The sequence below is a fragment of the Neolamprologus brichardi genome, chromosome 12 (genome assembly GCF_056152115.1).
Source record: "Neolamprologus brichardi isolate AB-2024 chromosome 12, ASM5615211v1, whole genome shotgun sequence".
NCBI classification, from domain to species: Eukaryota; Metazoa; Chordata; class Actinopteri; order Cichliformes; family Cichlidae; genus Neolamprologus; species Neolamprologus brichardi.
Window position 1 is genome coordinate 18765631 of NC_142115.1, and position 13203 is coordinate 18778833.

General features: G+C 42.9%; 1 protein-coding gene across 1 annotated transcript in view; it reads right to left on the reverse strand.

Annotated features, from left to right (window-relative positions):
• The window catches only part of sv2ca (synaptic vesicle glycoprotein 2Ca), a 30852-nt gene extending 18857 nt beyond the window's left edge, over window positions 1-11995 (reverse strand). Inside the window, exons 1-2 of the mRNA XM_006784137.2 lie at window positions 11630-11995; window positions 5538-6332 (exon numbers count right to left, since the gene is read on the reverse strand). Coding sequence (XP_006784200.1) covers window positions 5538-6132 — 595 coding nt within the window. The 5' untranslated portion in view covers window positions 6133-6332; window positions 11630-11995. The remainder of the gene's footprint in view (window positions 1-5537; window positions 6333-11629) is intronic.
• Window positions 11996-13203: the final 1208 nt, after the last annotated feature.

The following is a 13203-nucleotide window of genomic DNA, read 5'->3' on the forward strand; positions in this document are numbered from 1 at the left end:
AAAGAGGACGGTTGGTCACCCTATTTTACGGTGGAGTCAAATCTGGTGTTAGCTAACAGTCAGTGTGCTTTGCTCAGAGAGAACCTCAACACTGCCCCTAGTGTCGTGGAGCACTTCTGTTGTGTTTTGGAGTTTGTACATGTTTTGGAGTTTGCACATGCTTTGTCTCTAGGGACTACCCCACAGAACAACCAAAAAGAAGACTTAAGAATATACAATAGTGCAGTACTGCAAAATTTAAATTAAATAGAGTAGCCTGTGAGTTGTTCATGGACAGTAGTGCAACATCCATCTTCTTAGTGAGTCACACACACTTTATGCAGTTCAGAAAGTCAGACAGGAAGAACTCTTTGCTCCAAGGTAACAAATTTAGATTTTTTTTCTTTTCTACACATGTTCCAAAAAGGATCTATTAAAGATAATTTTGATCGCTATGAAAGCCCAGAAATGGTGGGCTTTACTTGCCAGGCATTACATTTTAATTCGGGCACAATGCATTAGATGCAGATTTGCATCTTTTTCGCTGAGATGCATTTAGGCTATATATCTAATATATACCTAACCCAAATGCCAAGTGTATCATATTGGATACATGGGTTTTAGTGAGTTTTTGAGAGCTCTACAAGCCAAATCTGGCAACAAAAAAAAAATACAAATTAAAACTGATACTTATGTATTTTTTGTAATGTTTCAGAAAATTCAATAAAAACTCATGTTTAACTATTTGAATGGTTTGGGCTTTACAGTGTATCTAAAGCTGTGAATGCAAGCCCTGCTGTATATACATAACACTATGAAATACAGCTAAATTTAGAAGTGAAGACCCGTATAGACTCTGAGCACCATCAGAAGATGACAGTGTGTCAGGAGACCTCTCACACAGAAGCAAAAGGTTTTGCCCTGTGACAGTATGTTGAGATGTCAAAACACATCTCCAAGAATAATAAATATTCATCAAAATCTCAGGCACGCTCACACATACACACACACACATACAGAGTAAAGTAAAGCTGCGCACACACACACACAGATAACTGAGGAGTAAATCTGAGATGCTCATTAAATTGTTAAAAATTTGTTTATTCGCCTTTGTTGTTGTTAAAATAGCCAAGAGGAAGCTAGATCAAGAAAAGAAAACACAAAATAAGAGGGAATGGAGGATCGAGCACCAATATACGTCCAAAAGTAATGAGGGGGGGAGATATGTAACGCGGGAGGAGAGTTCAGTCACTTCCAGATATGGTGAGAGAAAAAGTGTGTGAGTAGGAGGAGAGAATGGGGAAGGCCCTGGTGGAGTGTTTTCTGCCCTGTCACACACCAAGGAGCCCCCTGAGAGCCGTGGGAGCGCTTAGCTGCATCACGACCTCTTCTCTGATTTCACGCTTTGATGCTCTTCGCTCTTAGCGGTGCAAACTGTTTCGGCGTCGCGCAAAAACACCCATCCTGCTTTATTCATAATGATGATGCTATCGTGCAGCAGCGTGCCTGGTGCATGCTGCGGCTCAGCTGTGGCACCTTTCTGTACCATCCCCCCCTCCTGCTGTGAGTCCCTGCATTACTACCATTCCCCCCCATTTGTTTTTCCCCCAGCTTTGCACCCTCCTTTGCTCTCCAGTTTCCTCACTCCTGTCTTCTGTGCTTTCCTTCCTATTTACAGTATTTACTTTAGCTTCATCCTAGCGCCTCTGTCAACAGCTCCTTTACACTGAGCAGCGTGTAATCACATTTGTACTACATCGTGTCAGTTTGACCGGATTCGTGTCTCCTTCTTCTGCCACCTCCGCAGAAGAAGAGATTGAAGCTTTGTGTCATATTTAAGTCGTATCAGTGGAGGCAGGATTTCTATGGAAATAACCTATTGTAGGGCTTAGAGCGCAGGGTTTAAAATGACTCAGTCCCAATCAGTAATGATCCAACCTTCATTAACAGTAGAGATTGTGATAATTCACATAAAATAGTGATGCTGTGAAACCCTGATAAAGGCGAGCAGTTGGACATGGTGACAGCAGGTTTGGTCCACGCACAGATATTCAGTCCCATCAAGCATCTCCCCTCCCTCAGTCCACCACACACATTCTCCCACACAACGTGGAGCTAGCTGGGCTATTCGAGCAGTGTAATCTCCGCAATGACGCTGCGATCTTACTGCAGTTTAGCCATGCTCAGCTGCCCCAGGACCGCGCAGCCCCACACAGCCTGCCAGCTGGCTCAGACCGACAGGGAGAAAGAAAGGGAACGATAGGAAATGAGAGGAGACAACAAGGGAGGAGCGCTGTAGAGATGGAGTTTTAGAGGAGACAAAGAGTGAAGTCAGGACTCAAAGAAGGCCAGGGAAGGACAAGCGATCAAAAGACAAGAAAGTGAAGGGGGGGGAGAGAGATAAAGGGCAGCAAAAGACAAGAAAGTAGGAGGGAAGTAGAGACAGCAGAGGTGGAGAGGTGGCTATTAGATGAAAACGAGATGAGTCAAAGAGAAAAATGAGGGGAGTTGTAGCTGTGGAGAGACAGTCTAAGAAAACAAATAAGTAATGAGAGGGTTATCTGTTCCCTTTGTCTGATGTGTCTGAGATGATAGCTAAGCCTCTCCCTGACTTTGTTGGTGTACTAAATACTACCATCCTCCACCTCTCTGCACCCATCCACCCACAGCACTCTTCCTTTTACTCCCATGTAACTTGGTCATCTCGCTGCTTCAAAGCCATCTCTCCTCCTCTCGTCTTCACCCGTTTATCGCACATATTGCATCTCAGCGTGCGTGTCTTCCCTCCTGCTTCCCACTTCCCACATCCTCCACTCTTGTTTGGGGTATTTACAGTATTTCACCCCCTCCTATAGCCCAGCACTTCATCTTTCACACTGAAGTAACATTAAAAGATTCCTGTGAGATCGGGAAACCGGCTGGACCAAATTCAACTCAGTAATGGAATCAGCATCTTACTCATCCATCCTATTTGGGATTTTCTGTTTTTTCCATGCTGCATTATCCCATTATATTCAGCGGTCTTTACAGCATGCTCCTGCCTCTGCCTTCTATGGAGTCAATGAAGCTGCACTCAAACTGTGATGAAGTCTGGTAGAGCGAACCAAACACCAAACTGTTTTTTCAAATCTTTAGAATTTCTTAATTTTTCATATATTTTTGGGGGTAATTTTTAGTTTCTTAATCCTGAGGATGTCAACCTCCACTTTAACTCTACTATTGTCCAAATGCCTCCTCTGAAACACTTAAGCGCATATAAACAAAAATCAGAAAGCACATAAATAGCAAAATGTACATTTATTGTAATAACACAATTAAAACTTGGGGTTTTTTTCTTCAGCAACATTTCTGTGTTAATAGACCTCTCTGCATTGAATCATACTTGTTATTAATCTCTGGCTCTCTTCCACAGCATGTCTTTTATCCTGTCTTCTTTCTCAAACCACAAACGGTCGTGGCAGATGGCCCCGCCCCTCCCTGAGCCTGGTTCTGCTGGAGGTTTCTTCCTGTTAAAAGGGAGTTTTTCCTTCCCACTGTTGCCAAAGTGCTTGCTCATAGGGGGTCATATGATTCTTGGGATTTTCTCTGTATGTATTATTGTAGGGTCTACCTTACAGTATAAAGCACCTTGAGGCAACTGTTGTTGTGATTTGGCGCTGTATAAATAAAATTTAATTTAATTTAATTGAAAAACATGAATCACCAACTACATTCATAGTAGATCAGTGATTAGGTTTATTTTTCTACTGTTGACCTTATTTTGGAAGCAATATGTACTTACTTTAACTGTCACAGAGATGAAACACATACTGAGTGTAGTGAGAGTGCACATCCACCATTCCAGAAGAGTGACCTTGAGGGTATAATGCAGATGCAACCATAACCAGCCTCATCTAAATGAAACCTAAGTAGCTTCACATGCTGATAAATCTGCCAAGTGTGATAACTGAACCTACAGACCAAGCTGTATGGATCACAGGTTAAACTGATCCTCAGTCCTTACCCGCAGACCACCAAAAAGAGGCTATTTTATGGTAAGACAACTGTGGCCAGTTAGAAGGTTTTTGATTAGATCCCTGCTCTCCTGGTCTGCATATTAAAGTGTAACTGGCCAAAAGAAGGTAACCAAAAATGCCCCAGAAACCAAAAATGCCCCAAAAATGCCCCGTTTATTGTCAGAAATGTCCATCCACTAGAGCGTGAGTGTGTGAAAAATAAAGTAGTGAATGTGGGCTGTGGTGTAAAAGTGCTCTGAATGACAATGTCAGTCCATCTAAGGCTGTCACTGTAAGATGAGATCCTCGTTACCCAGTGAACTTAAAAAAACAGAACTTCTTATCTCGTTCATCTGCAGATTAAAGTTCATTTTTGAATTTCTGCACTTAAAGGAAATAAAGAAAAATCCTGTGGCACCTGTAAAACATCAATTGACACCATTTTGTTACCTTTAATTAAGTGTAATTAGTGTGTTAAACTCCGAATGGATACCAACAAGGTCATGGTAATTATGTAGGCTATGCTCAAACACTCACACACACACACGCATGCACATACGCACACCAATCAACAAGGAGGAGCCTCGGGCTAATCAGCAGGATGAGGAAGAGGAGGATGGGAGAAGAAAGGAAAAGCACAGAGAATGGAGGGGGAGGGACAGGGGTGAGGGATGGAGTCACGAACAAAGAGAAGCAGAGCATAGAGCAAAAATGCCTGCAGGACTTTGCTTGGCAAGAAAGGAAGCAACGAGTTTACACTGATACCAAGGAAAGAGACAGAAAAATGAAGGTGCAGCGTACACAACATCTTGTGAGGCTTTAACAAAGTAGTGTTTTTGTTGATAAGATGACTCTGCTGCAAGTACAACCAACAGTACATTTTTCTTAAATAAAGCAGCAGTACAATAGTATTTGTCAAACTTTCCGTCACAACCTCCATTTTCAAAGCGCGTATCAGTTTTCCATCAGGTGTTGCTGTGAAGTTGATGTATTGTCACGTCTCACCGTGGCAGTTAGTATCTAAGGGCTGTGTGCCTGATTGAATGTCCTCTCCACTCTGGTACTGACACAGTGAGTCAGCCCCTGTACACAGCTCTGTGGTGATGGATTATGCACCTGCAGCTACTGGTACTGCTGAGACTCCACCTCAACCCACAGAGCACACAGGGAATATTAGCTACCCTCTTAATCCTGACACGGAGACCATTGGACCGAAACGCCTCATCTATGTGAAACACTGCTATAGGATAAGAGTGACATACTGTGTATAGCACAAACGCATACATCTGGACCTGTTTTTCAAGGCTGTTTTGAGGCTATTTTTGCATGCTGTGTACTTATTTCAAACATGTGCACAGTTGTTAATTTTATAATGATCCTGGAAAGGATGTAGCTGTACATCGTAGTGTGCTATTTAAACTCTATTCAAAGGTGAGAAAAAGGCCTTTCCGACTTATAATAACTAATTAAACAGAATAAAATACACACTGAGAAAAGGCCTTGCTGAATTAATAATGAAGCGAGTGCATTAATATCCAAAACGAATACAAAGAGGGGCCTTACCTAGCCATCCTGAGCTGGAGTTGGGCACACACATGTCTGTCTCTGCACTGGGCAGCACAAAGCCCACCACAAACACCTCCACCCCATCCGACATGAGTGCCAGCCCGAGCACCAGGAACAGCTGCCACTGGAACCTGCCGTGGCCACACTCCTGGATGATCAGCTCATATTGCTGGGCCAGCTCCTCCTCATCAGCCTGCCTCTCCTGTTCCAGCTCGCCACGGTCCTTTGTGCCATCAGACATCGGCTTCCCCAGTGCCACCTGGCCTTGCTTCTTGTCTACTGCGGATGAGGGGATGCCCTGGTACTCGCCCTCATAGATCTCGTCCTCGTCGTCGTGGCCCTCTGTAGCATCGCTTGAACCCTCCTCATTGTCGGGGTAGCTCTCACCGTCCTGCCTCGGCGGGTTCTGGTAGAAATCCTCATCTTCGTCCACCTCGTCCTGGAATCGAGTGTAGTTGCGGTGAGAAGAGTACTCATCTGTAGCACGGTCTACCGCCTTGTTGACTTTCTTTGTTGCGTGCTTTTTGGCCTCCTTGACAATGTCCTTGGCCCCCTTAACTAGGGAAGTCCTATTATTGTAAGTGTCCTCCATTTTGGCTCCAAAAGTAGGTCTTTGCAGGGGTGCTGATGGTGGCAAGAAGTAGAAGAAAGAGGGAAGAGAGGGGAAAAGGGGCAAATGTAAAGGCGAGTTAGAGGAATGGTGAGTGGGTCTTGGGATGTGGGAAGGAAACTCTTGAGTCTGCAGTCACCACAGGAGATTAACCACAATGGCTGTGGCAATCATGGACCAGTCTGAAAGACAGGGGGGAAGGGGAAGCAACAGACAGATTTTAAAAAAAGAAGAGTCGAGAAGCATCAGAGTTTAAAGAGAAAAAAAGTCAGACACAGGAGATGCTCATCATGTCCGCCCACTATCATTAACTAACCTTTTAATCGTTGGCTTTTCTGCATTGCCCCAAATTTCCATTCAAAATAAAAATTCATTCTCCAAAGGTGGGCTGTTTGTTCTATATTTCATGAGTTGCCCTCAGTTTTTGAAGAGATGATTATTTGAAACAGAGATGCTGAATCTGCTGACTCATGATCAGCTCTGTAAAGCAGGAGCTAATAAACAAACACTCTGCCCAAAAATTTGTCCCCAATAAAGACCCGGTTCATTAAACGGGAGCGACGATCCAACTGGAACGGCACTGTCATTTTTAATCCAAGTAAAGACGGGAGGATAGGAGGAATGACCGTGAGTGGATGCACAGACAGACACAGTGTAGAAACAATCACAGACAAGAACTATTCTCAAATAAAGTGCCTGAAAAGCTGCACAAATATATATGTACCTTGCAAAAGGCACACATACCTAGAAAGAAGATCTCTTACTCCTAAACATGTCGTGCACATAAGTGAGTGTGAACACACATGGGCGCGGGGAAGCCATTTCCCATCTCTGCAGACTAGGGATGGGAGGGAGACCCCAGCTTACTGAAATGATGTATCATGATTTCATGTGAGTGCTCCGCTCTCATCAACAGCCAGTATTAAACAAATCAAGGAATTTCTAAATTTCTCTTAAATTACAAAACCCTGAATTGCTCTTTTTTTTTATTATAAAACATTTGCAGATGCTATGGAGTGCATATTTATGAGCAGGGTGGGGATGGTCAGAGCTGTCCAGTGTGTGGGGTTTCCGTGTGACTACGAGTGGCTCGCCACAGCCTCTAATGAACACTGAAGCCTTGTCAGGAGGACACAAATCACAGGGCCGGTTCCAGCTCCTATAATGCAATTTTACTGGGCAAAATGACGCCGCTGTTTCAAGGTGACTCTACTAATCCCTTTTGGCGCATACGATAACTTCTGTGGTTACGAGCGTGCTCCCTTTTCTGATAATTTTTAATGCCTCCATTGACACTGGTGCTTCCTCAGATAAGGACGCGCATAATCAATCTGTCTCCTTTGTCAAAAAATAACATACAAAGGGCTGAGGTTGTGGTATCAGTTCCCTAGTTTCCCCCAAACGGCTCTCCTTGAGCATTTATGCATGAAAACATCAAAAAATAAAAATGAATTGTGAATTCCTCAGAAGGCTAACACCTTGCAAGGAGCAAGTCAAAGTTCACAGGTGTCAGAGAACCATTTATTTCTTTCAGGACTGAGTCGTGTCAGCCATCACACAGGCTCTTACCTAAAACGGGCACACGCAGGCGCTGCACGAGGCTGCCTGTCAGAGAATCAATGGAGTGTATGGTGAGACATGCTGTCAGTGGTGATGAGGCTCAGAAGACACCCGAGCACAGAGGCAACCGACCTCACCTGACCGCAGCTGAAGAGACCCCGATACCGGAGACAGCAAGAGCAATCGCATTCAAGCTGGGGAAACCACCAACTCTGCCTAACCTAAGCTTTCTGTTTTATTTTATTTCTACGCGATCTTCTTTATTTTTCGCAGTTCCTCTGATATTTTATGTAGGTTTATATTTTAGGCATGTTGATTTCCTCATAACACTTGGCCATCTCAACAGCCACAACATCAAAACCACTGACAGGTGAAGTGAATATTATTGATCGTGTTATTGTAGTGCAGTGGTCTGCTGGGAAAACTTTTGTCCAGTTATTCATGGGGTTGGATACTTTGGATGGCTATGGCACTCCCCAATGGCAACGGCCAAGTGCCAGACAGCACATGGGACCCCCAGAGGTTCTGTGCAAAGGTAGGTGGTTTTAAAGCTGCAGCTGAATATTTATACTTATAAGGAGCCACTGTAATGTTAATGAAATGTCCTGAAAATGAATGGAACAGTATCCATACAGTGTCACATGGGAAACTGTTCCCTGCTATTAAAATAAAAAGAGCTAATATACTGTGCTGCTCTGAACCATGAGAGGGTGGCTGAAATTAGGCCTGGCTCTGGCGATACCCCTTGTCTGCATGATGGATGGTGGCCCTGCTTTTCTTAGACCTCTTTAAAATAGTAAAAAAAATAGAAAAATCGCTAGGTCAAGTATCACTTGGCCTTTGAATTTCATCTGCCATGTACATAAAGACAAACTGAGAGATTAGTGTTTCAAGAGATTTATCCATGCATCCAACTGAGGACAGCTAATCTCAGAGGGGGGGGGATTAGTGTTATTATCCAGAGTTTGTGTGTTTGATAAGCTTAATGCATTTAAACACACTGCTGTTGCTTACCGTGAAACATTTGTCATAAGTGGCACAGTGATTAACCCAAGCAATGTGAATTTTGACAGAAAACAAAAAGATATTAATTACACGAGATTACACAGTAATGATGACAATAGTAATAAACAGCCTCAGTGAAAACAGCCTAAAACATAATGAACCAATTATCAGCACAGTGAGGGCTTCCTACTCACATTGCACTTTGTCAAAGGGATTGATGTGAGTGTTGGAACTAATCAACCGTGAGTCCAGCGGCCGACAAACAGACTGAGCAGGCGCAAGCAGGTCGTTAGTACAAAATAAAAGGATCCATTTCTGTCCCTGGATTTCAGGTTCCCTGACCCACAACATCTTGTGGAGGCAAACACTTAATGTACTTGAAATAAAATCAATAGTGACCTTTTTGGATATGTGTGCTTATTTAGTACAGACTTTGCCTCGTTCACAGTACAATGAGTAAGTAGAATGACGCAAAACAACGAGGGCTGTGGTCTCCTTCTCATTCTTAAATCTGACTTCATAAGAATCCGTTTTATAGAATGCACGAGGCAGAAATATATTCCAAAAATGTTTAGAAAATAAAAAGCAAAAGGGGGAAAAAAGTGGCACAGCTATGAGGGCACAATACTGACACTTTTTGACCTGTGTATTTTGTTCACATGAAGTGGACGTATTTGGGCCCCTTAACTCAGAAGAAGAAATTTTGTAAAATATTTTGAAGATTTAGTGGGTTTTTGTACTGTTGAAGCACAATCATAAAGACATCCCATCTCTCAAGTATGACTTGACAGAGAAAGCGACCTGCCCTTTCAAAGACGTGCGTAAGCACTGTGATGGTGTGACCGGTGGTTTGCTCTATTACCAAAAGGAGGAAAGAGAAAAGCAGGTCCAATCGCTAAAGTGGGCAGAGCCACATCATGTAATCCCATAAAAACGGAGAGTCCATGACCTCATCTGGAAGGCAGAAACCCAACCGGTCCGTGACGTCTTAGGAGATTTCATCAAACACTGATTCCATTACTGAGCAAGCGAAGGGGAAGAGAGAGGACAATGGCTGTACTGTATAGGAGAAATTGTTCCTCATGGAGTGTAAAAAAACAGCAGCTTAGAAGCACTCAAAGATCCACCACAGATCACAGATGATGAATAAAAAAAATATCAATACAAATACACAAAAATGGGTCTGCAGCAGGCTGATTATTTCCTTCTCAAACATAAAGAGCTGCCATTGTTATTATTTAGAATGACTTCAGTCACTGTTATCTCAAGCCTGGAGATTATAAAAAAGTGCCATTCCTTGTTTATATTCTTACATAATTTATATTCTTTTGACTCTTCTTACTTAGACTGAAACAATTAATGTCTCCAGAAAAGCATTCAGGAGTGTACAAGCATTGAAAACCTAAAACCTAAAGACAGAAAGAAACCCCTGACTGGTCTACACACAGCAAAGTGTGTCGTCTCGTTTGCTTTTCTCTTTCAACTTGATACGTGTTTGATCTTCTTTGAAACAGCAGATATATAAAATATCACATGCCACTCCTGTCTAGTCCAAACCCTGTCTACCGGGTCGTAATGATGCAACAATTCAGATTAGGTAAGGGATGCAATATGTTACAGTTACTGGTGACGTTTTACCTTTGCATGGTGCATATGTGTGCTTACAAAAAAATAAATCAAGCCACAATCACACGCACATTTAGGCTAACATGAGAGTGAAAAAGAGGATTCTTCAGAGCAAAACTGCTGGTTTAAACTAAAATAATGATGAATGTGGTGGATATCTACTTTCACGTTAGTCAACAAAATGTACTGACAGACCTTCTTCTCTCTTCTACACTGTGACATGCATCATCAGACACACTTTGGAGTCCTTTCTTCTTTGCAGCATACAGCAAAACAGTGCAACAGAAACCATCTCCACCTCAAAACATCTTTTTATTGCTGTTGAACTTTAGAATAGGAACAAAATTAGGAATCAATGGGTGCTTGTGGTGGAGACAAAGGGAAGAGGATGTTATGAATCCCAAAGAGACTTTTGTTTATCAGGTATATATCGATTTTTAGAAACAATGACAAGTGGGCCAAACGACTGAATTTTGCAGCTTGCAATCACTTCCATCCAGCGTGTTTTCACTGATGGAGCCCTTCAGTGTTAACCCAGCAGGACTACTACAAGCGGCGTTAGGACTGCAAACAAAGCACTCTGCCACAGATTTCCAGTTCACCGGCTGTGCGCCTGTCAATCGCTCGCTGCCTCTTGAGGTACAATTCATGGATGAGTCAGTTGCCTACTCCCGCGTCCTCTCCTCTTTTTGGCGGCAGTGCTGAGTGCTTTAACTGCCCCAGGGCAGGTGGCTGGATTGCAGTACAGCGTGAACAGTCCACAGTCAACAAACCCCAAAAAAGCTCGGCTCATGCCAAGGACAACTATTTTATGATACCACAAAGATGGGCACACGAGCTCATGAGCCGAAAGGAAAACTAAACAGACTTTATTCGAGTATATCTGACATAGATTTGACTAAATCTCACAATCTAAGACTCACTGAAACCGGGGATATATCCCCACTACATCCCATTAGTTAATTATGCTCGCAACCTACTTCAGGATAATTTGTCTTTACTCTTATATGAGGCAAATGTGAAGTCAGGGAAATAATCCCAACTTTTAACCATTCAGTCATGAGCTCGTGAATACAAAATAACCTGTCCCCGAGTCGCAGCTTTCATTTTAGTCAGAAATATCACTGAAAATGTGCTAATAAATTGATAGTCGCACGTGTCTGTGTGCGCGCGCGTGTGTGTGTTTGTGTGTCCTCATATTAGATACAAAAGGCGAAAAGAGAATTGCCGAACTCGGAAGTCTTACACTCAGCATGTTTTCAGGGTGGGAAAAAAAGTCATTACTTACCGTCATTTATGGCGAGAAAATTGGACTGAGCTGATTGTGAGCCATTGCACCGGACTCTGCTTCTGCTCCCAGGAAAAAGAAAAAAGAAGAAGGAAAAAAAATCTTGTGGGCTTTTTACTGTAGAATAGGATCAGAGGAAACTGCCGGCGCACGACTGTTTTTCTTTTTTTTTTTTTTCCCTCTCTCTCTCCCTCTCTCTTTCTTTTTCGATGCGGTCCTCTCTCGCTGCAGCACTTCAGGGAAAGGAGAGAGCGAAAAACAGAGGTGGTGGTTGGGGAGAGGGAGGGCCGGTGTAATCAATAATTGTATTTCATTGAGTGATGCGGGTAATTCCGTCTGATGGAACAATCTAGTTAGGTGACTGACGCGCAGCACTGCAGCGCATGAATGCTAAACAGATGAGAAAGGTTTGCGCACATTCACTGTAGGGCAGCCCAGTATGTTCGTGTGTATGGGAACTACTTGCTCAGTCTTGGGGGATAGTTACAGAAGACACAGACTGTAGGACTTGTGGGAGTTGACGCCTGCCCATTTGAGCCGAAAAGATATGTTTAAGGGAAAGTTTTCCACTTCTTTCGAAAGACAAGTTGCAAAAATACCCCGACATCTAAATTCTGTGAACAGCAGAGATTCTTGCAACTCAGCTCCCCTCCGTCTGTTCTCAGAGTTAACCATTTTCATAAAAGTGGAGCTGTGTGGGAGCTCACCTTGGTTTTGCAGAGTGGATCCTGAAGCCGCACAACGCATTTTAACGAAATCTCGCCTCTGTCCGTGGTGCTGACCGACCAACTCCTCAGCGCCCGGTTTACCTCAGATAAATGGTCGATATGTTGCAGGCACAGTCGTACTGTGAGCCACACATCTCTCTGAAAGTTATTCGCAAACATCGTCGCTAAAGTACTTTTATAGTCTGTCGCTTTCAGGGCATGCGGAAGCTGTGGAAGACAATCTGTAGTTTATAACTACAGTTTACAACTGGTGCAAAATTATGACTGACTGCAAAAAAGTGCATTGTAAACACAAAGTATCAGGGGTTTTTTCCAATCCCAAACCTTTTCTGATGTTTGATCATTATCAGTACTTATATGCATACATAAACATACACAAGTCTGCATCCAGTAGATGCAATTCACAAACCAAAACAACAGTCCACTAACTGCACACCCTGAGATTAAAACTCCTCCACGTCCCTACACTTGGTAGAAATGATATTTTCATATTTGTTTTTAAACTGTCGAGTTGATGTTTGTGATATTATGAGGGAAAACAATCAGCACCCACTGAATAATAACATACAGTGGGGCAAAAAAGTATTTAGTCAGCCACCGATTGTGCAAGTTCCCCCACTTAAAATGATGACAGAGGTCAGTAATTTGCACCAGAGGTACACTTCAACTGTGAGAGACAGAATGTGAAAAAAAAATCCATGAATTCACATGGTAGGATTTGTAAAGAATTTATTCGTAAATCAGGGTGGAAAATAAGTATTTGGTCAATAACAAAAATACAACTCAATACTTTGTAACATAACCTTTGTTGGCAATAACAGAGGTCAAACGTTTACTATAGGTCTT